The sequence below is a fragment of the Pelophylax lessonae genome (genome assembly GCF_965119305.1).
Source record: "Pelophylax lessonae genome assembly, chromosome: 3".
In the NCBI taxonomy this organism is placed as follows: domain Eukaryota; kingdom Metazoa; phylum Chordata; class Amphibia; order Anura; family Ranidae; genus Pelophylax; species Pelophylax lessonae.
Genome location: NC_138770.1, coordinates 167,223,831 through 167,248,949, shown reverse-complemented (window position 1 = coordinate 167,248,949; position 25,119 = coordinate 167,223,831). Strand labels below are relative to the sequence as shown.

The 25,119-nt window shown below is 41.4% G+C and overlaps 1 protein-coding gene across 1 annotated transcript in view; it reads left to right on the top strand.

Annotated features, from left to right (window-relative positions):
- The first annotated feature begins 1,174 nt into the window (after positions 1 to 1,174).
- The window catches only part of LOC309549320 (ephrin type-A receptor 3-like), a 308,452-nt gene continuing 284,507 nt past the window's right edge, over positions 1,175 to 25,119 (top strand). Inside the window, exon 1 of the mRNA XM_082249514.1 lies at positions 1,175 to 1,414. Coding sequence (XP_082105640.1) covers positions 1,327 to 1,414 — 88 coding nt within the window. The 5' untranslated portion in view covers positions 1,175 to 1,326. The remainder of the gene's footprint in view (positions 1,415 to 25,119) is intronic.

Below are 25,119 nucleotides of genomic sequence, written 5' to 3'. Positions count from 1 at the left end.
CCACAGCGTTTACATCTCTCTTGTGGGCAGCTGAAGCCGGCGCGGTCCTCTTCTGTGTCTTCTTCCGCGTCTTCTTGTCCCAGAATGCGCCTGCACCGGCCCCTCTCGTCACTTCCGGTGCGGCGCCGCATTCCTCCACAGCTTCTCGGCATGCCCAGAAGCTGTTTAGCAGGGGAATGCGGCGTCGCCCGGAAGTGACGAGCGGGGCCGGTGCCGTCGCATTGATTCCTGGGAGCGATGACGTTCAGCTCCCAGGAATCATCGCGAGACAGGAAGTGACGGGTGAGCCGCGGCGCTGAGGGAGGAAGTACTCTGAGGTGAGTATTTACGATCTTTAATTACAAGGTGAGTTTTAAAAAAAAAAAACCTAACTATCCAATTCCTTTTCAGGTGATGTCTAACTAGCGGAGGGGCACAAAAAAAAAATATCGATTTTGTGCCCGGAACTCCGCTTTAATTGAAAGTCTCCACTCTGGTACAGAGCCAGGATTCTATAGTTACATATCAGTGCTATAGAAAAAGCTGCAATTCTCTATTAACACATGCCATAGTAAACGGTACTATACTTCAGTGCTAATTTAAAGCTTCTGTTCTGCATTCGCACCCCAGTGTTATAGTAGAAATTAATTCTGACTGCACATATCAGTGCTATAATAAAGCTGCAAGTTCTGCACAGTGCTATACATCAGTGCAGCTTTACTATACAACAGTGTTAATTTTATTTTAAAGCTTGTATACTACATTCACACTCCAATGTTATAGTAGAGTCCATTCCCCATGCACATATTAGTGCTATAGTAAGCCAGGGTTCTGCACTCACACATCAGTGCTCTAAACGTATTGCAGCTTTAAAATCACCCCACACATCTCAGTCATCCCAGACATGCTGCATGATGATAAAGCAATGTGAAATGTACAAGTAACTGTATTTCAATTGTGCATTTCCATAGTATGTGGTAGCCATCTGCTGGTAAGTTGAGTAAAACCAGGTATTCTGGTTCAGCTCCAGATATTGTATATAACAATTAGCAGAGTTTCGCTTGTTACAAGGCACTATATACAAGCTTCATTGAAGGATTCTTCATGCAGCCAACCTCTCTGCTCAGCTGTAAAACCCAAGCAGCCTTTATACAATAGGAGAATAAGACACAGGGAGGGGTTATGGGAGCAGAATTCCCATCCAAGCTGTGTGCTTTGAAGCCTGCCCTCCTTACTGCTCTGTATCTCATGCCTCCTCCCTCACCCTCTCTCTCTCTCTCTCTCTCTCTCTCTAGCTTGCTCTCTCTATAGCTCTGTAACTTTGCTGGTTATACACATAGCCTCGATATGTCTTTCTGGTGGATTTATCCTGCTTTGCTCACTTTCTGCACCCTGTTTTATTGCCAGGCTTTGAGGACGTACCCATCCAATGAAGGTAGGGGAGCTCTAACACACCTTATCTAAACTGGGTACCAGTTTTTGGATGCAAGATGGACTTCACATCTTATTCATCCATGTCTCTGTCATCTATCTATCTATCTATCTATCTATCTATCTATCTATCTATCTATCTATCTATCTATCTATCTATCTATCTATCTATCTATCTATCTATCTATCTATCTATCTATCTATCTATCTATCTATCTATCTATCTATCTATCTATCTATCTATCTATCTATCTATCTATCTATCTATCTATCTATCTATCTATCTATCTATCTATTTAACCTTTAAAACTTCCCCTGAGACAATGTTATTACCCAAAATGTTTATCAAGCTGTGCACTTCTCACCCATGAAACTATAGATAGTTTACTATGAAAGTATAGCAAGATTGTGCTGCTGATGGCTAAATACTCCATAGCCATGTGTATCGTGCACAATGGTACAGTAGGCTTGTAAGCAGCACGTGTACTGTGCACATTATCTTAGAAATACATTTGATAAAGTTTTAACATTTATTTTTTCAATAAAAGGATGTAAGGATGAGTTGGTAGACTAAGTGTGGTGCATGTTTCTCCTGTTATCTCAATCAAATAAACATATCCTGATTGATTTCCCCTATGCAATAAAATAAAAAAGGGGTGTCAATGTGTACATATTAGAAATCTAGTTTTATGCAGCAGGTAGTCCCAGTAGGGTACGCTGCCAAAAACTCCTCGAACATTAGCTCTAGGTGATTTATTAGTATATGTCAGCTATATCTTGTGTATTGACCAAGGTTAGAGGCATAGTCAGTCAATGTGTATTCAAATTTTACGGACGCTCTGTGTCTTCACATCGGTGTGTTACATACTATCATTATTGAATCAGGCTAGGGGATAAGAGTCCTATGAATGTGGGTGCAAATCATTTTTACCAATAAAAGCACATCTTCCCCAGATATCCACATAGGGTATGGTAACATGTCATTTGATTGCCTACATTACTTCTGTATTACAAGAAGAGTATTATTATGGAGAATAGTCCTATTGGTTGAATAAAAAATATTAATAATTGTCCCATCCTATGTATTTGTTCTATCTCACACAAGCCTGCTTTTACAGGTGACTGTATGTTGAACATTGCTGAGCTTGTTTTATAGAAAAAAAAATAAAAGATCTATACTCGATTAGTTATTTTTCCCTATTCATCATTTTGGAGCAGTAAGAGCAATTAAAATGAAATGCTGGTGGGAGGCTTTGCCTTTCTTTTTTATTTATTTTTACATTTTTCATCCATATACCTCTCTTGGTTTAAATCTTTTTTATTCATTTTAAATAGTTGCTATGGTTTGCAACACTTTGCCATAAGATGCCATTGAAGTAGATATGGAGGGAGGTTTTATGTATTATTGATATGCACTGTGAATGTGGCTGCCTGCAAAGAGTAGCAAAAGACTCATATCAGAGGGGGTGACGACACTGCCAGTCTAGTGATGCTTATCTTAAAGGCAATTAAACTGTCTATGAGAGAGTCCGGGTAGCGTCCAGTGTGTTTGTGTCTTGTGGACCAGTTGAGCAATTAGAGAGATGCCTATTGTGAATCCCAACTTACGCAACCCCACACCATGTGCTGGATGCTTACAGTATTTTCCCAGCAAAAGTTCTTAAAGAGATGAAGTCCAACAGTTGATGAGTAGTATGCCATACATGTTGGCAAACGTATTCAAACTTGCCAAAAATATGCTTTGACTGTAATTCCTGAACTGTGGCAAATAGAACCATCTGTGCCAATTGCCCACCCACTGGGACTTATTTACTAAAGCAGTAGAGGCTGTTCACTTAGCAGAGTGGTCGCTCATTCAGCTTAGTAAAAAAGATAAAACATCAATCAAACAATCGTATGCTAGCAAAAATCCACTTTTTATAAACATTTCCTCACATATGATTGGATATTCAAAGTATTTATTATTATTATTTGTTTTTCTAAGTGAACAGCCTCTACTGCTTGAATATAAAAAGCAACAATTTTGTCTTAGTATAACCTATGACTATACCTTTAAAAATCGCCGTACCCCATAATAAGAACCAATCAAATCTAAATTCCACTCTCACTAGTCTGGTGACCCTTGAAGACCGGAATCAAATTCTTTTACCTATATTCTTAATACATATGAAAATTTAAGGCAATAGCTATTACAGCTGATATATGAATATATGGATGGGCATATTAATTACTATTTCTGTTTTATACTTCCTCACGCATGTTGCTTATTAAATATTCGTCATGGGCATAGGTACCCTGGAAGGGCTTGTCACATTTACCGATGAACAAATGTGTGGAGACAAGTGTCATAATTCAATAAAACATCTGTTTACAGCATATTAAAGGCCTCCAGCATACAGTTGTGATGTTATTACATCTACACTGCTGTATAACCTGATGCTGCTTCATCTGGAGGCTAATTAATTATGCTTTTGTGAATAATGTAGGAAACTTCTTGTTATACATTTCATTGCTGAAATAGAAGAATAAACAGGCATCTGGTGTGTGAAACTAAAAAAAAAAAAAAAAATGAGTATCATGCAAGGTAATGGCAAAGGAAGGGTTACTGGTGCCATTGTCTTTTGTAGCTGCCAGTCTGTAATCTCTCCATCTAATTTCCTGTAACCTCAGGACATGTTCAGGAATACAGCGATACAAACATTGATGCAAATACTGTGCAGATCTCCACTGATACATCCACAGTAATACAGCGACTACAACAATCAGATGAACATTTTACATAAGTATAAAAAGTAACCTCTTACAAAAAGGTGTATGATAGGACATGACACTCTTATAGCTAAAGAGCAAACTGAAGTCATAAAGAATACTGAAGTCTAGAGCACCGTACCTACATTTCGTCATATATAAGACTCCCTGTTCTGGTATATTTCTGTGACATATAGTCCTTGGTGGCATCTATTGTAGAATAGAAAAGGCATGTATATCTATATATAGAAACATAGGAGATTGGATTTATCCAATATAGAAAACCATATATTTCACTGTAATAGGCGATATCCAATGTGGAAAACCAAAAATTTCACTGTAATGGGCGATATCCAATGTGGAAAACCATAAGTTTCACTGTAATGGGTGATATCCAAAATGGAAAACCATACATTTCATTATAATAAACAATATCCAATATGGAAGACCATGCATTAAATAAACAATATACTGTATACTTGTAAGGATACATGGCAAATATATTTATATTTGTAAAGCACCTTATTATCGCCATTCGTAAAACAAAAACTTCTATTTCCAAACTGTCTCATGCTATCTAAAGCATAGGTAAAAGTTCAAATAGTCACTGGATATCAGGAGTGTTGTGGAGTCTTTTCTAGTTAGACAGAACCTACCTGGTAGATTTGCAGTTAGAAAAGCGAATCAGCAAGATAAAACAATGTGCAACACTGCTAGGAATGAAGCAGGGCCTGTGTATGTAATGAATGAATATGGCTGTCCCCATGAAAACTGAGTATGGGTGTATGAGTTAGAGGTAATTGAAATCACATGAAAAAAAATCAAATGTGATAACCAAAAATATAAACAAAAACTAAACAATTACATAAGCAAAAATGAATTATGATCCAAAAATCACCTTATTAAACATATATAACACTTTGATTTTAGACCTTTAAGTTTATCAATGGTTTAAAATAACTAAGAAGTGAATTTGTCACTATAGTGCCACTTAGAGAAAAAGAGCAAACATATAAAAGGGGTAATTTTTGAAACTGCTGCTTAAATGCTCTCCACTAGTTGGATGCTTTAAATACCCCCCCCCCCCCCCCAAGCAATGGTTACTCCCACCAGCTCATGCATGCTATAGTCATGTACAAGTTGGTAGGAGAAACTACAGCGTGTGGCAGGAGGAGAAGGTATTCACACACCTGGACACCTGCAGTGGCTGGGAGGGCAAAGTGCAGTCAATGAAAGTAAAAATTGATTCATACTCTCAGTAGATAGTCTGTTAGTTCTAGGTCACCCAAGACTTCTCTCTCCTGAACACAGGAGACCTGATCTTTAGCAGATTTGACCACCCACATTGACTGAGAAAAGCACCATTGAATTGTGGTTTTTGCATACTTGGAGCAAAAGTTCTTGATGATGACAGCTTTGATGCTGGTAGTTTTTAGTGCCACATTCTCAGCTACAAGTACCCTCCAATGCTTAAGCTTCCCCTGCCATAGCTCTCCTTTAATGTCCTGTATATCAGCATCCAGATTGGAAGAGGAAGGGAAAACCCTGTAAACCAATCAGGGTTTCAGTGTTGTAAATCTAGCAAATGAATCTTGCTGATTGTACGGGAGAGCATAGAGATGACCTATTCAGTGAGGTATTGTTCCTTCAGTATCCAATCACAGTCTTGTTTATACTGTAAAGCTTTGGATGCTGTAACAAAAAACAAATGATGAAGACATGCATGATAAAAGCAAGAAACAGAAAATCTATATTATTTATAAATACTGTATTTTCTGGCGTATAAGACTACTTTTGAACCTCAAAAAAATCCCCCAAAAATGGGGGGTCGTCTTATACGCAGAGTATAATATCTCCAAGGTAACCTAAGTATAAGTATTACCGATAGATGAAAATTAGGGGGGTCGTCTTATACGCCCAGTCGTCTTATACGCCGGAAAATACGGTAATAAAAAAAATGTAAAATGTTAAAAAAAATGTATACAATTTGCACAAAGAACAAATAGATTTGCTGTTTATACAGTAGCAGCAAATCAGATTTAAATGTGCACTGGAAACTAAGCAATGCCATTTCTTGCCATGTGCCAAATCTGCGCTCATCTTTAAAACCACTTAAGCCCCGGAAGATTTAACCCCCTTCCTGACCAGGCCCTATTTTGCGATTCGGCCCTGCGTGATTTTAACGGACAATTGCGCGGTCGTGCGACGCTGTACCTAAACAAATTTGACGTCCTTTTTTTCCCACAAACAGAGCTTTCTTTTGGTGGTATTTTTTCACCTGTGCGTTTTTTTGTCATGCGCTATAAACAAAAAAAGAGCGACAATTTTGCAAAAATAACAGTATCTTTCACATTTTTTTATATGAAATTCCCCCAAAAAAAAAGTAAAAATCAAAATTTTTTAACATTTTTGGCCAATTTGTTTTCTGCTACATATGTTTGGTAAAAAAAATCGCAATAAGCGTATTTTGATTGGTTTGCGCAAAAGTTATTGCGTTTACTAACTAAGGGAAAGATTTTTGTCATTTTTGTTGTTTTTTTTTTTTTTAACGAGTAATGGCGGCGATCTGCGATTTTTTTTGCGGGACTGCGACATTGCGGTGGACAGATCGGACCCTTGACTGACATTTTTGACACTTTTGGGGGTACCAGTGACATTACTACAGTAATCAGTGCTATACATATGCACTGTTACTGTAAAAATGACACTGGCAGGGAAGGGGTTAACTTTATTGGAGAAGGAGGGGTTAAGTGTGTCCCTAGGGGTGTGCGTGTAACTGTGAAGGGATGTGGCTAGTGGTGTAACTACAGAGATATACAATCCTGTATAGCAGGACCGTATGATCTCTGCACTTACACAGGGGAGAATGACAGGCGGCTTTGTTTACATTAGCCGCCTGCCTTTCTCCCTCTGTAACGGATGATCGCGAGTGACCGGCGGACATTGGGTCCGCCGGTCACTCGCGCGGAGATGTCCGTGAATGAGCGCGGGTGGAAGCGCACCTCTGGCGGCGCGCGCTCACCCCCTATTGGCTCACAGGCGAGTGACATACCCATACGTCACTTTGCCTGCACGGGGCTGACCGCCGCAGTATGTGTACTTGCGGCGGTTGGCAAGCGGTTAAAGTAATCATTACTTGGCCTATCTGGTCAACGATTTCAACACTAGGGTGTCTGTTCTACCAAAATGCCTAAGTCACAGTCTTATTCACTATGGTATGTCAAATCCCTTACATTACTTTTTAAATTGTGTTCCAGCACTGGCCTGAGAGAGAGTATCCGCACCCCAGGGGGTGCTTTCTGCAGGCAAATCCACCCACTGAACGGTCAGAACTACCCTTCAATAAGGGGATCCCATGTTCCCAGTAGAATGGAGACAAGTAATTCTAATTGTTCAGGGGCAGGTTGGATCACTGACGGCTATTACTTTCAAAGAGAAGACTCTCTGGCCAATAGCAGGGGGCAATTAAAGAATTACGAGCTTTAGAACTGTTTGTATTCACCTTGGTTTGATTTATTCAGTTTTTATAAAGGTATAATTTGGGTTTTAAAAGATTTTTCATATCCCACCAACACAGTGAAAGTAGATGGTTTTCCCCTGTGTGCACCACACAAAGTCAATCTAAAGTAATGCCACTCTAGGTGAGTGATCGACTCTTACATGATGTGAACTGGAACCAAGGGAGTTGCACAGCTCATCTTAGAGACTCAGTAACATGCACAGATCTGGAATATTGCTGCACTCCTCGGTATCTTTATTGAAGCATTAATGTGATGTCATTTTAATCTTTCAATAAAGATACCAAGGAGTGCAGCAATATTCCGGATTTGTGAATGTTATTGAAACACACAAAGTCAGATTTTGCTTTGAAATTTTATTAGATCAACAAGATTTCCCAGCAGCTTTGTAATGTGAAGGGTTACCTGACTGGATCTAACCTAAATTGATTGTTTAGGTAGGCCCTAACACATACTTGTAGGTAAAATGTGTTAATCTGACAGATTAAAACAAATGGAAATCCTGACTGTTGCCAATTTTAGTCTTTATTATTCAGTGAGTCATAGACGTTACTGAATTCTTTTTAAATGTATCCCTGCATAGATTTGGAATTCCCACTCATAACTGCAGAAATGCAGTTGATTTGCCAGCTCAGTGTCAATATATTTTATTGATTTCTTTGTAGAGCAATATAGTGAAAAACAACGCTATTTATTTCTGGGATAAAATCCTATTTCTACCTATCCCTCCATGAAATATGCAAAAAAGACATAAAATAAGTGTATATAATGATACCATGTCTGGCTTTTATTGCCATGTGTGGCACTGTATTGGCCTTTTTAGTGCCTTTTCTGTATAATTGTCTTAGACACTTATGGGTTTTAAAATGTAAAGACAGTGGCTGTAACTGAATCATATACACTATTGAAAAGTATTATCTAAACCATTCCTTGGGGGGCCACTATCAGGAATATGTAATTATAAAATAGGGGGAAGGGAGGGTACAATTGTATACCATTGGTCTATGTTGAACACCCAGAGGAAACTCACATGCACATAAGCAGCAGCCTCAAGATGCAGATAGGGGCAAGGTCAGCAATGAACTCAGGACCAGAAGTCATGCATTGCAACAATGTCAATTGCCATGGTTACCAAATTACCCCATTCATAAAAATGGAGCATAAAGGACTGAATATGCAAAATATACAAGAAGAGTAAGAAAATACCAGTACACACAATTCTCTATGCCTTGAAGGTCTTAGAATGTTCCGTTTATTGATGATCTTGACTTGTTGAAGTCTCTCTTCTACACTTGCTTGGTAACATTAATGCAGTTACAGTTCTTATATAGTTTTCCTGCATTATTCAAATGCTGTAAAACAGCTGGAGGAGAAGGTAGAGATAGGAGACCAAGGGGCATTGGTGCATGAGGTGTACTAATAGGCAGTATGACTAGAATATAAGGACTGTTGCTTGCCATTTATTGTAATACTTTTGTTTCATTTTTACTCCAACATATCAACATCCAGGGCTTTTTTCTCAGAGTATAGGTGCAGGTACTCCCCTCTTCTGAGTCACCCCTTGTCTCCACCCCCCTACCCACCTCCGAGCGCTGTCCTTTGGTTTTACCCATTACCCACCTCCCAGTACCCCCCCTTTTAGAGAATACAGAACCAAGTATCATGTTGTGGTTCTAGGTAATTTGTAAAGAATTTGTTAATGATAACTAGAAAAGCAGTAAAATAGACCCCCTGGAATTAGCAACAATAGACCACCCCCAACAATAGATCCCCCCAGCAACAATAAATCTTCCCCTGCAACAATAGAAAAAACAGTAAAATAGATCCTCTGCAATCAGCAACAATAGACCCCCAACAACAATAGCCCCCCCAGCAACAATAAATCCCCTGCAACAATCGCCTCCCCCCCCCAATAAATCCTCCCCTGCAACAATAGATCCCCCCAGCAACAATAGTTCCCCCAAGCAACAATAAATCCTCTACTGCAACAATAGCCCCCCCCCCACAACAAAATGCCCTCCAGCAACAATAGATTCACCCCAGCAACAATAGATACCCCAGCAGCCAGCATCAATAGGCCATTCAGCTCACCCCACTGACCCCAGCACCCCTTTGTCATTGTATACATTCAGATTGGAGGTGCCGGAACTGCGTTCCCCCGCATTCCCGCTGAAAAAAAGCTCTGTCAACATCCATTGTGAAGGTTCATTTTCCCTTATGTTGACCAACTTTCAGGTTTTACTGTATTCATGTATGTTGTTCATATTAGAAAACAGAACATGATTTTAAATTAAAAAAAAAAGAAAGCATCTCAGTGAGGTTATCCAGATATTTGAAGAGGTTTCTGGCATTCATCAATGTATCAATAATTATATGAGGTGTTGAGATGAACTGGTTGCTAGAAAATGTCCTAGCAATGTCTTGTATCATCGGGCATAGTGCAATATACACTATATTGTCGAAAGTATTGGGACTCCTGCCTTTACACGCACATGAACTTTAATGGCATCCCAGTCTTAGTCCGCAGGGTTCAATATTGAGTTGGCCCACTCTGTGCAGCTATAACAGCTTCAACTCTTCTGGGAAGGCTGTCCACAAGGTTTAGGAGTGTGTCTATGGGAATGTTTGACCATTCTTCCACAAGTGCATTTGTGAGATCAGGCACTGACGTTGGATGAGAAGGCCTGGCTCACAGTCTCCGCTCTAATTCATCCCAAAAGTCTTTTATTTGGTTGAGGTCAGGATTCTGTGCAGGCCAGTCAAGCTCCTCCACCCTAAACTCGCTTATCCATGTCTTTATGGACCTTGCTTTGTGCATTGGTGCACAGTCTTGTAGGAACAGAAAGGGGCCATCCCCAAACTGTTCCCACAAAGTTGGGAGCATGAAATTGTCCAAAATTTCTTTGCATGCTGATGCCTTAAGAGTTCCCTTCACTGGAACTAAGAGGCCAAGCCCAACTCCTGAAAAACAACCCCACATCATAATCCCCCCTCCGCCAAATGTTTGGATATACAGTATCTCACAAAAGTTAGTACACCCCTCACATTTTTGTAAATATTTTATTATACCTTTTCATGTGACAACACTGAAAAATGCTACTTTGCTACAATGTAAAGTAGTCAGTGTACAGCTTGTATAACAGTGTAAATTTGCTGTCCCTTCAAAATAACTCAACACCCAGCCATTAATGTCTAAACCACTGGCAACAAAAGTGAGTATACCCCTAAGTGAAAATGTCCAAATTGGGCCCAATTACCCAATATTAGGCTTTAAGAAGATTGCCAAGACCCTGAAACTGAGCTGCAGCACAGTGGCCAAGACCATACAGCGGTTTAACAGCACAGATTTCACTCAGAACAGGCCTCACCATGGTCGACCAAAGAATTTGAGTGCTCACATGCTCAGTGTCATATCCAGAGATTGTCTTGGGAAATAGATGTATGAGTGCCATAAAGGTAGCCATTTAGTCACCCTGTTGGCAATGTTAGGCAATGTTAGTTAAATGTACTTCAGAGCTAAACTGGCTACCTGTGGAGGACAGATGATCCCCTTCCCTTCCTTATTTTTTTTTCTCTTTTGCACTAAGTAGAACCATATTTTATTAACTCTTTAGTCATATTCCTAAGGTGGGATGTAACAGTTTCAATCGTCATAGGATCATCTGCCATGGCAAACCATTGTGGTTTAGATTGTTTCCAATTATTAGGAAATTCACACTTTTGCTGATTCAGGAGATGTATGAATGAAGAATTCCTGTAATTTCTCCTAGAGGAGTAAGATGAAGAAGAAAATATTAATGAGTTGTTGTATGGTAGTTGTAACTTGCTGCCAAAAAGGGCATATTACAGGACAGACCCTTTGGCCTTGTGACAGCACGAACAGGTATCCTCCACCTGGGGGTAGATCTTCTCAAAAAACGGTACCACCTGGTCGATGGCTTGTTATTTTATTTCATGGTATTTGCAACTGATTGAGGTTTGTTGGGAAAACAGAAGTAATCTGTTCCTTTGCTATTCCGAAAGAGTAAGATTTAGGTGTCTTTCCAATTTTTGAATAAAGGAGAGAACTGGGGCTACACCATGATGCAAAAGGGTAAATTGTAGACAGGGTTCCCCCTCACTGTACCTCTTCCTTGACATATCTCTTTAAAAGCTGAAATAGGTATGTGAAAGCAAACAGGTTTAAGGAGATAATGCAGAAAATGGACGAATTGGGATTGTCTCCAAAAGCCCAAGCTGTCGTGTCAAGTGCAAACTACAGACTTCCCATCATTTCCTCATATAAAGCTGAATATAGAATAAATTAGTGATCGACCGATATCGGTTTTTGGTTGCCGATACTGATATTTTGGCCAATGCATATCGGTATCGGCCGATATTGGCCGATATTTTTGTACACAATTTTTTTTTTTTGACAGGTACTCTTGTGGAGGGATCTGGGGGTCTAAAAGACCCCAAACTCCTTCTCTGCACTTAAAAGCATTCAAAATGCCAAGTTTGGCTGTTTTGAATGCTGTCACTTTTTAAAATCTGGTTCCAGACAGTACCCGGAGGTGATGTCACTCATGACATCCCTTCCATGTTTTTGCATGGAGACCCGATCAGAGCCGAATGCGGCTTTGATCGGGTCTTCAGCAGCCGTGCAGGCTGGTTGGATGGGAGACCCAGGCGAGCCCCGGAAGGCAGTGGGAGGGGACGTCCCTCCTTGTAATGACAGCCAATCGGCTTCTCAGCCGCATCGGTTGTCATTACAGGACAGCTATGGATCCCGGTCCCGGGGTGATGCCTCTAGCTGCAGGCATCACCCCGGTACATGCACTTTCCCTAAATATCAGCAATACTGGATAATCTCAGGGGCCGATTCCGATATATCGGGAAAAGTGCATATTGGCCCTCGTAATAATCCCTAGAATAAATGAAGGGTTTGGGTACTTCATTAATTCTTTTTAATACATGACATATGCAAAACGAAATACATGGTGATGTCTTGTCTCATTGTGCGGAGTAGGGGAAGGAAGGTTAGCTCTGCAACCTTTGACAAGTTTGCAGATATCTGGGTTCCTAGGTATTAACTAGCCTTGTTGGCCAGGACAGATCATTTTCAATTGGATGGAGATAGTGTTATGTTTCTTGCGGTAACCTGGCTAATATTAATCTGCAATTTATAAAAGTAATGTATGCTGTTTGATGTGTTTTAAATCAAAAATATCACAAAGTGTAATAAAAATTGCTTTTTGAACAGTGGCTATGATGGGGTACTATTACTAGTATAAGAAACACTACTTTTTAATTTGATATCATTTTATATTTTTACAGTCAGCTTCTCATTTATATGCCTTTTGAGTTCAACCCGATTGTCCCCACAGATCACACTGAAAGTCTGATTTGTGTTTTTTCTTGTGGCCATGTGTCTTGTCATCTTAAACACCAGCTTACACCTGAAAGACATATTTATTTTATGGACAGGATTATCCCCTGTGGGAAACATATTTCTTATATCATGTCCTCTGTAGAAGTGCGGGCACCAGCTGCTTCTAGGAAACGCGTCCTTGGTGTATGAACAGGAGGGTGGATGTGAGGGAAGCAGATGTACTGCGGTTTCCCATAGGGTTACTCACCCTGTTGGTGGTCTATATTTTATCTGTCCTGCTTACAAGATACACAATAAAGCGGCATGACAAGTCATCTGTTTCAGAGCCTTTTATAAAGCTGTGCACATATTCTGATAAATATTGTCTGCCTTGTGGGTGATCTTTGTAATGTGATGTCAGGCAGCCGCACTGTAAGGCTCCAGATTTTTTAATATGAACACAATGCATTGTGTAGGAAACCAAATAGCCAAACAGAAATAATTTCACTGTTCTGAATCCAAACACAAAGTGAAATCAGATTGGATGTTATGGCATACTACATGTAAAACATTATTGCTGATCTTTACACATACATAAGTAAGGGTATTTTAGATAGAAAAATGCAAATACACTATTTTACTAAGGTCCTTTGGGTAGTAATAATTAGATACCCAACTATCATATTCCCCCTCCCATGAAACTGTTTCTTACATAACAGAAAATGGACTACTGGATTATAAGGTCATGGAGCAATACTATTTTTTTGCCTTCATGTCTAGAGGCAGATGAAATCAGTATACAGCTGGGGGTGGGGGTCTATGTTACTACAAGGAAGGGATCCACACAAACTGGGCATTTCCAGTTTCACTTTTCTCATGGCATGGGGCATGCCAACTTTCTACTTAATAACTTCACCAAATGTCTTTTTTGCAGATGTGTATAAAAGCAGCTCATGGGCTTCCAGAATGTATATAATAAGCATAGCACAATATTAAACTCAAAGTTGGAGCTCCTTTGCACTGAAAAAGGATCAGTAGCTGAATACTAAACAGATGATTGCTTTGGGTGGGAGATTTCTCCAGTCCGCATTATCCTAAAAGTCGGGGATTTCCAACTATTTTTCTATAAATGGAAAACCCCTGAGATATTAAGACTTAAAATAATGCTAGGAAAAGTAATGTTATCTATCTATAGACACTGGAAAAATCCATTCCATCACAGTTGCTAAATTGTGTAAAATACTCTGAGAATATCTGAGACAGCTAGATTTCCACAACACAGTAAGTGTCTAGCAACCTCACCCTGTTATCAGCTGACGAGACAAATTAGCATCCACGTGTGGCATCTATTTGAAGAAATCTTGGTCCTTATGGGAAACATGTTCCGATTATAAAAAGCACATTGATTTCAGTTGTTGTTTTTACTGGATAATTTAGAAACTCTCAGTACGTATAAGCTCTTGTTTATTATTAGTACATTATAAAGTTATGTACTATTGTTGAATTCCATTGGGGTATCAGTTTCACTCCATTACATGACTATAGTTTCCAACTATGAGCCATGTCGTAGCTGAGGGAACATCAGCACATGTGACTGAAACCTCTCCGGTGAGAGGGATTTTCCGATAAGCGTATAGTATGCATCATCATGCAAGCAGTAATAGTGACTATGAAATCCTCTTTAAGAGAAATGTTTAGTATTTTCAATAGCTTTCTTCAATGTACATGTAAAATAATTCTGCTTGGTGCAAATAATGTTTCAGTTTTGTTGATGAGTAAAAAAAACCTTGTTTCGAAGTATAACTTGTAATTATGTATGTACATAGGAGTGGCGATAGTTCTCCTTACATATGTGTTTTAATGCTCCTGCTTACAATACAAGTCTATGAGTCGGTCGACTTGCTGAAAACAATGCACTCCCTGTCTAGCTGATATCTCCTCTCAACAGTTGTTAAGAAGGGAGGCTGAATTAATAAAAAGTAAAGCAAGGTATACACCTTGAGTTTTGTTTCCTTCAACCAAAGGGTTGAATTAAAAAAAAAAAAAAAACCTCACAGATAGCCACATCCAATGTGGATGTAGTGATTTCTACTGCTGCACTATTGTATTCTGACAGCGGGGACTCCCTTCCCCAACCAGAATACACAGATCAGTGCTGCAGCCATTGGCTGCAAGTGCTGATTGAGAGCTGATTTACCAGCACAACCGGTCGACAGAAGCCAAACGAAGCTGCGTGACGGTGTTGAGGTCTGACAATAGGCTATGGAGGCCCATGCACTGGGAGATATTTACATGATTCCCCAGTACTTGGTCCTAATTGCAGTGGTTTGATCAGACAAAAACAATGGTAAATCTATAAGGCCACCAACAGAAATAACATTTTTTGCAGAGTTGTTGTGTCCCTGTTGTAGATTTCCCCCTACTTCTCCATTGACAGGGGTTCTAGTTCCTCCCCGAATTAAAAAAAAAATTGTATTTTAAAGTAGAATTCCAGGCTAAAGTAAAGTTAACTAGTCTTAAAACTGCCCCCCTTTCTAACACCTATACAAACCACTCTGTGGAAGAAATATATGTATATTTACCTATTTTCAGCCATCTCCGGTACAAACACGTGATCCGCTCCATTGTGTCATTCAGCAGTGGCTTCAAGGGAGAGGAAGGAGCGCCGACAATGTATTTCCCATGGCAAGCCTATGGATGATGTCCCCACTCAGGCATAACAGCCATTGTTGTGCGCTTTCTTCTCTCCCCTATAGACGGTGCTGGTTGTCTGATACAGGGGAGATCACGTGATCAGAGCAGCCTGAAAATAGGTATATAAAAGTATATACACCTTTCTTCCTCAGGGTAGTTAGTATAGATGTTAGAAGTGGGGTCCGAGCAGTTTTAAGATTAGTTAGTTTTAGTCCGGAATTACTCAGTAAACTGCACTTACGTATTAGGTACACAAAGAAATTGCATGTGCACAAACTTATTTTGCAAACTTTACAAATGTCTCTCACTGTTTGGTAGGGAAAGAGTGATGCTGTTCTCCCCTGTTGACTTAAACAGCTGAGCTCACAATGACGTGAAATGGAAACATGTCCAGGGACACGGGACTTCCAGTCTGAGGGGAATAACCAGCAGAGTAGGCCTGTGCGCACATTGGAAACAATTAACATCTTACTTACTGGAGAATTATGGTTGCTTCCCTGAAACAACAAGACATATCTTTGTTTAGATTACACAGGGGCAGATATCATGTAAAATATATCTTATGCCAGTTTACTGTAAGAGGCTACTGTTTTGCTATGGGATCGCTAAAATAAAGTGCTCTTGACTAGTGTTGAGCGAACACGGACTGTATTATTCGTGTTCGTACCGAATAATTGGATTTTTTTTACCCGAACACGGACACGGACACTTTACTGTATGTTCGGGTAAAAATCCGTGTTCGGTCGTTTTATTTCCGGGTTTTGCATGCTTTGGCGCTCTTTTCATGGCGGGCTTTCAACAGCCAATCAACAATCGTTTAACTGGTGTGCCTTAAGCCATCCCAGCCATGCCTGCAAATGTCTTAGTAGCTGTGATTGGCCGTCTGAAGCATGTGACCAAGTCTTTATAAGTTCGAGGCAGCCGCCGCAGCAGCGTCATTCTGCTGCTTAGCTAAGGGACAGAGCACACATCAATGTGCTGGCTGCTGATTAGGGAAAGATAGGCAGGAAAAAAACATTTGTGTCCGGATAGAATTGAGGGACAGGTCGGAGTGTTTAGGCAGGGCGAGTTGTAGGCATTTTAGGGATAGAGTCTGCTGAATTATAGGGTCAGTGTCTTCTACAAACTACAATCGATATTGCTGTGTGGGGGGTGGGGTGAATCTGCACTCAATCCTGATCTACGATCTCTTCTCAATCCTGTTAGGGACAGAGTCTGCTGAATTTTAGGGAAACTGTGTTCTACAAACTACAATCGATATTGCTGTGTGGTGTGGGATTGGAGATAGGCAGGTGTCAGTGATCCACATCCATTTTTCTGTGTGTGAGCTGCAGTGAACACAATCTTTTTGGGCTGCAGTGAACACAATCTTTTTGGGCTGCAGTGAACACAATCTTTTTGGGCTGCAGTGAACACAATCTTTTTGGGGTGCAGTGAACAAAATCTTTTTGGGGTGCAGTGAACACAATCCTTTTTGGTGTGCAGTGAACACAATCTTTGTGGGGTGCAGTGAACAAAATCCTTTGTGGGGTGCAGTGAACACAATCTTTTTGGGGTGCAGTGAACAAAATCCTTTTTGGGGTGCAGTGAACAACATCCTTTTTGGGGTGCAGTGAACACAATCTTTTTGGGGTGCAGTGAACAAAATCCTTTGTGGGGTGCAGTGAACACAATCTTTTTGGGGTGCAGTGAACACAATCTTTTTGGGGTGGAGTGAACAACATCCTTTTTGGGGTGCAGTGAACAAAATCCTTTTTGGGGTGCAGTGAACAAAATCATTTTTGGGGTGCAGTGAACACAATCTTTTTGGGGTGCAGTGAACACAATCTTTGTGGGGTGCAGTGAACACAATCTTTTTGGGGTGGAGTGAACAACATCCTTTTTGGGGTGCAGTGAACAACATCCTTTTTGGGGTGCAGTGAACACAATCTTTTTGGGGTGCAGTGAACACAATCTTTGTGGGGTACAGTGAACAGAATCTTTGTGGGGTGCAGTGAACACAATCTTTGGGGGGTACAGTGAACACAATCTTTTTGGGGTGCAGTGAACACAATCTTTGTGGGGTGCAGTGAACACAATCTTTTTGGGGTGGAGTGAACAAAATCATTTTTGGGGTGCAGTGAACAACATCCTTTTTGGGGTGCAGTGATCAAAATCCTTTTTGGGGTGCAGTGAACACAATCTTTTTGGGGTGCAGTGAACAAAATCCTTTGTGGGGTGCAGTGAACAGAATCTTTGTGGGGTGCAGTGAACACAATCTTTGGGGGGGTACAGTGAACACAATCTTTTTGGGGTGCAGTGAACACAATCTTTGTGGGGTACAGTGAACAGAATCTTTGTGGGGTGCAGTGAACACAATCTTTGGGGGGTACAGTGAACACAATCTTTTTGGGGTGCAGTGAACACAATCTTTGGGGGGTACAGTGAACACAATCTTTTTGGGGTGCAGTGAACACAATCTTTGTGGGGTGCAGTGAACACAATCTTTGGGGGGGTACAGTGAACACAATCTTTTTGGGGTGCAGTGAACAACATCCTTTTAGGGTGCAGTGAACACAATCTTTGTGGGGTGCAGTGAACAACATCCTTTTAGGGTGCAGTGAACACAATCTTTGTGGGGTACAGTGAACAGAATCTTTGTGGGGTGCAGTGAACACAATCTTTGGGGGGTACAGTGAACACAATCTTTGTGAGGTGCAGTGAACACAATCTTTGTGGGGTGCAGTGAACACAATCATTGTGGGGTGCAGTGAACTCAATCTTTGTGGGGTACAGTGAACACAATCTCATACTTCTGAAGATTTGAGGGTGCTGCCTGTTCCATACTCCCCCTACTCCTCATCTAGCCTTTTAGGGGTACAAACAATAGTAATTGGGGCCTAGTGTGGTTGTGTACGTGTGATATACATACACTTTTTTTGGATCATATTTTCTATTCCGCTATTTAATCAAAAACCTTTGGGGATCAGTTAAATTGGGGGATAGTCTGTGTTGGTACGTGTGAGAGAGATCCACCTTTCCAAGTTGTTGGGGTTCATCTCATACTTCTGAAGGTTTGAGGGTGCTGCCTGTTCCATACCCCCCCTACTCCTCATCTAGCCTTTTAGGGGTACAAACAATAGTAATTGGGGCCTAGTGTGGTTGTGTACGTGTGATATACATACACTTTTTTTGGATCATATTTTCTATTCCGCTATTTAATCAAAAACCTTTGGGGATCAGTTAAATTGGGGGATAGTCTGTGTTGGTACGTGTGAGAGAGATCCACCTTTCCAAGTTGTTGGGGTTCATCTCATACTTCTGAAGGTTTGAGGGTGCTGCCTGTTCCATACCCCCCCTACTCCTCATCTAGCCTTTTAGGGGTACAAACAATAGTAATTGGGGCCTAGTGTGGTTGTGTACGTGTGATATACATACACTTTTTTTGGATCATATTTTCTATTCCGCTATTTAATCAAAAACCTTTGGGGATCAGTTAAATTGGGGGATAGTCTGTGTTGGTACGTGTGAGAGAGATCCACCTTTCCAAGTTGTTGGGGTTCATCTCATACTTCTGAAGGTTTGAGGGTGCTGCCTGTTCCATACCCCCCCTACTCCTCATCTAGCCTTTTAGGGGTACAAACAATAGTAATTGGGGCCTAGTGTGGTTGTGTACGTGTGATATACATACACTTTTTTTGGATCATATTTTCTATTCCGCTATTTAATCAAAAACCTTTGGGGATCAGTTAAATTGGGGGATAGTCTGTGTTGGTACGTGTGAGAGAGATCCACCTTTCCAAGTTGTTGGGGTTCATCTCATACTTCTGAAGGTTTGAGGGTGCTGCCTGTTCCATACCCCCCCTACTCCTCATCTAGCCTTTTAGGGGTACAAACAATAGTAATTGGGGCCTAGTGTGGTTGTGTACGTGTGATATACATACACTTTTTTTGGATCATATTTTCTATTCCGCTATTTAACCGCTTGCCGCCCGCCCGCCGTCATATGACGGCGGAGCGGAGCGACCATTATCCTGGGCCGCCGTCATATGACGGCGGCACTTTAAGCAGGGCAGGCGCGCGATCGCGTGCACGCCGCCCTGCACTGTCGGTGTCGGGGTGTCCCCGGGACACCCCCCGTCACCGGCAGGGGGGAAACAGCCAATAGGCGTGGCTGTTTCCCACGTGATCGGCTGTGTTCCAATGACACAGCCGATCACAATGAAGGCGCCCACCAGATGACCGCGCATGCGCGATCGGGAGCGCGCAGCGCGGTCGTGTCGGTGGCACTGTGTTCCGTAGGAACACAGCTGTCACCGGCGGTAGTAAACAGTCACTGACAGTGACTGTTTACTATATGATCGGCTGTGAATCCATTCACAGCCGATCACAAAATGTAAACACAGAGCAGTAACTGACTGTTACTAGCTCTTCTCTCCTCATACAGTTTCCAGTATGAGGGGAAAAGAGCTAGAAATAGTGAGTTACTGCTCTGTACACCTGTAAAAAGTAAAAATCACACTAATAAAGGTCCCCACACACAGTCCTCAGCCCCCCCCCCCCCCCCCAATATCACCTGTCACCCAACAGTCACCTCATCAGTGCCCAGAAATTGACACCCATAACGTTCACATTTGAGCGCAGCGATCGCAGGCAGAATCACCGCGATTCTGCCCGCGATCCGGAAATCATTGCAAATCGCGGGACGCCTGTGCGTTGCCCGTGATTTGCAATAGCACCCCAAACGCTGTGCGATGTTGCCGCCATTTCCGCCTGCCGAATCGCGGTAACATCGCGCAAACATCGCATGACGCCCAAAAAAGGTACAAGAGTTTCTTTGGAGCGTCATGCGTTGTTTGCGTGATGTTACCGCGATTCGGCAGGCGGAAATCGCAGCAACATCGCACAGCGTTTGGGGTGCTATTGCAAATCACAGGCAACGCACAGGCGTCCCGCCATTTGCAATGATTTCTGGATCACGGGCGGAATCGCAGTGATTCTGCCCGTGATCGCTACGCTCACATGTGAACATAGCCTAAAGTTCACCGGTCACCAGAGACTGCCATCAGTACCGCCGTGCACCATCGCCCGTCACCTGTCACCCATCAGTGACCATCGCCCGTCACCTGTCACCCCATCAATCACCGTCACCTGTCACCCCATCAATCACCGTCACCTGTCACCCCATCAGTCATCGTCACCTGTCACCCCATCAGTCATCGTCACTTGACACCCCATCAGTGATCGTCACTTGTCACCCCATCAATCATCGTCACATGTCACCCCGTCAGTGACTGTCATCTGTCACCCCATCAATCATCGTCATCTGTCACCCCATCAATCATCATCACCTGTCACCTCATCAATCATCGTCACCTGTCACCCCATCAATCATCGTCACCTGTCACCTCATCAATCATCATCACCTGTCACCTCATCAATCATCGTCACCTGTCACCCCATCAGTCATCGTCACCTGTCACCCCATCAGTCATCGTCACCTGTCACCCCGTCAGTCATCGTCACCGGTTTGCCATATACATGCAATCACTTACTGACCGCCTAACGACTATATGCGTCGGCCATTAAAAGCTAAATACTGGGGTTATGGCAGCAGATAGCCCCCATAACCCCGGTATTTTTTGAAACGGCGGGCGGTCAGCTTTCAGATAAGGGTGGTCCCAGTGGCGGATTCGCCGCGGAATTACCCTTACGGTGCAGGGGAAGAGGTGCCCCCCCCCCTCCTGCCGCGTCCCAGACGTTTTCCCAGCTTACCGGACCCGCCGGCAGCGGGGAAAACTATCCGGTCCCGGATCCTCAGAGACAGGAAGTCGAGTGAGGGCAAGATGGCCCTCACTCAACTCTATGGTCTTGGAGGACCGGAGCTACGTCAAAAGACGTTGCCTAGCAACCGGTTTAAAGGGCCGCTTTTTTTTTTTTGCTTTTTTTTTTTCCTCTTTCAACAATTTTTTTTTTTTTTTTCTTTTTTAGTGTAGTTGTGAGGTGTGAGGTCTTTTTGACCCCAGATCTCACAATAAAGAGGACCTGTCATGCCTATTTCTATTACAAGGGATGTTTACATTCCTTGTAATAGGAATAAAAATGATCAAAACATTTTTTTTTTTTAACTGTGTAAAAATAAAAAAATAATAAATAAAATAAATAGGAAAAAAAAAAAAAAAAAAAAAATTAAAGCGCCCTGTCCCCGTTAGCTCACGCGCAGAAGCAAACGCATACGCAAGTCCCGCCCACATATGTAAACGGTGTTCAAACCATACATGTGAGGTATCGCCGCGATCGTTAGAGCGAGTGCAATAATTTGAGCCCTAGACCTCCTCTGTAACTCTAAGCTAGTAACCTGCAGAAATTTTTAAAATGTTGCCTATGGGGATTTTTAAGTACCAATGTTTGGCGCCATTCTGTGAGCATGCACAATTTTGAAGCATGACATGTTGGGTATCTAATTACTCGGCGTAACATTATCTTTCACATTATGGAAAAAAATTGGGCTAAATTTACTGTTTTCTTATTTTTTAGTTCAAAAAAGTGAATTTTTTTCAAAAAAATCGCATTTGGAAGACTGCTGCGCAAATATGGTGTGATAAAAAATATTGCAACGATCTCCATTTTATTCTCTAGGGTCTCTGCTAAAAAAAAATATATAATGTTTGGGGGTTCAAAGTAGTTTTCTAGCAAAAAAAAATGATTTTAGCTTGTAAACACCAAGTGTCAAAAATAGGCCCAGTCTTAAAGTGGATAAATGGACAACTTTGTGTAAAGCGCTACTTGGATGTGAGGCCTATGTATGTGGCCAGGCTGTGAAAAAGTGTTACACATGTGGTATCGCCATACTCAGGAGGAGTAGCAGAATGTATTTTGGGGTGCAAGTTTTGCTATGTACATGCGATGTGTTAGAAATATTGCATAAATGGACAGCTTTGTGTAAAAAAAATGTGTTTTCATTTTCTTTCCACATTTTCCAAAAACTTGTGGAAAAAAATGACATATTCAAAAGACTCATTATGCCTCAAAAATTATACGTTGGGCTGTTTGCTTTCCAAAATGGGGTCATTTTATGGGGGTTTCCATTGTCCTGGTGCTCCAGGGCCTTCAAAAGTGCGATAGGTTGTCAGGAAATGATATGTGTAATTTGTGCTCCTAGAATGCCGGACGCTGCTACTCGGATGTTAGGCCTCTGTATGTGGCCAGGCTGTGAAAAAGTCTCACACATGTGGTATCGCCATACTCAGGAGGAGTAGTAGAATGTGTTTTGGGGTGTAGTTGAAAGTATACATGTGCTGTGTGAGAGAAATAACCTGTTAATACGGCAATTTGTAAAAAAAAAAAAAAATAAAAAATAAATCTTCATTTTGCAAAGCATTGTGGGAAAAAATTACAACTTCAAAAAACTCATCATGCCCCTTATTAAATACCTTGGAATGTCTACTTTCCAAAAAGGGGTCATTTGGGGGGTATTTGTACTTTCCTGACCTTTTAGTGTCTCAAGAAATGAGATAGGCCTTCAGTACATCAGGTGTGATCAAGTGTGATCAATTTTCAATGAATAGCACCATAACTTGTGGACTCTATAACTTTCACAAAGACCAAATAATATATACTTACTTGGGTTTTTTTTACCAAAGATAAGTAGCAGTATACATTTTGGCCAAAATTTGTGAAGAAAAATGACTAATTTGCAAAATTTTATGACAGAAACAAAGAAAAATGCGTTTTTTCACGATATTTTCAGTCTTTTTTTATTTATAGCACAAAAAATAAAAAACCCAGTATTGATCAAATACCATCAAAAGAAAGCTCTATTTGTGTGAAAAAAAGGACACAATTTTTGTATGGGTACAGTGTTGCATGACTGAGTAATTCTCAGTCAAAGTGTGAGAGCGCTGAAAGCTGAAAATCGGTCTGGGCAGGAAGGGGGTGAAAGTGCACTGTAGGCAAGTGGTTAATCAAAAACCTTTGGGGATCAGTTAAATTGGGGGATAGTCTGTGTTGGTACGTGTGAGAGAGATCCACCTTTCCAAGTTGTTGGGGTTCATCTCATACTTCTGAAGGTTTGAGGGTGCTGCCTGTTCCATACTCCCCCTACTCCTAGCCTTTTAGGGGTACAAACAATAGTAATTGGGGCCTAGTGTGGTTGTGTACGTGTGATATACATACACTTTTTTTGGATCATATTTTCTATTCCGCTATTTAATCAAAAACCTTTGGGGATCAGTTAAATTGGGGGATAGTCTGTGTTGGTACGTGTGAGAGAGATCCACCTTTCCAAGTTGTTGGGGTTCATCTCATACTTCTGAAGGTTTGAGGGTGCTGCCTGTTCCATACCCCCCCTACTCCTCATCTAGCCTTTTAGGGGTACAAACAATAGTAATTGGGGCCTAGTGTGGTTGTGTACGTGTGATATACATACACTTTTTTTGGATCATATTTTCTATTCCGCTATTTAATCAAAAACCTTTGGGGATCAGTTAAATTGGGGGATAGTCTGTGTTGGTACGTGTGAGAGAGATCCACCTTTCCAAGTTGTTGGGGTTCATCTCATACTTCTGAAGGTTTGAGGGTGCTGCCTGTTCCATACTCCCCCTACTCCTCATCTAGCCTTTTAGGGGTACAAACAATAGTAATTGGGGCCCAGTGTGGTTGTGTACGTGTGATATACATACACTTTTTTTGGATCATATTTTCTATTCCGCTATTTAATCAAAAACCTTTGGGGATCAGTTAAATTGGGGGATAGTCTGTGTTGGTACGTGTGAGAGAGATCCACCTTTCCAAGTTGTTGGGGTTCATCTCATACTTCTGAAGGTTTGAGGGTGCTGCCTGTTCCATACCCCCCCTACTCCTCATCTAGCCTTTTAGGGGTACAAACAATAGTAATTGGGGCCTAGTGTGGTTGTGTACGTGTGATATACATACACTTTTTTTGGATCATATTTTCTATTCCGCTATTTAATCAAAAACCTTTGGGGATCAGTTAAATTGGGGGATAGTCTGTGTTGGTACGTGTGAGAGAGATCCACCTTTCCAAGTTGTTGGGGTTCATCTCATACTTCTGAAGGTTTGAGGGTGCTGCCTGTTCCATACCCCCCCCTACTCCTCATCTAGCCTTTTAGGGGTACAAACAATAGTAATTGGGGCCTAGTGTGGTTGTGTACGTGTGATATACATACACTTTTTTTGGATCATATTTTCTATTCCGCTATTTAATCAAAAACCTTTGGGGATCAGTTAAATTGGGGGATAGTCTGTGTTGGTACGTGTGAGAGAGATCCACCTTTCCAAGTTGTTGGGGTTCATCTCATACTTCTGAAGGTTTGAGGGTGCTGCCTGTTCCATACTCCCCCTACTCCTCATCTAGCCTTTTAGGGGTACAAACAATAGTAATTGGGGCCTAGTGTGGTT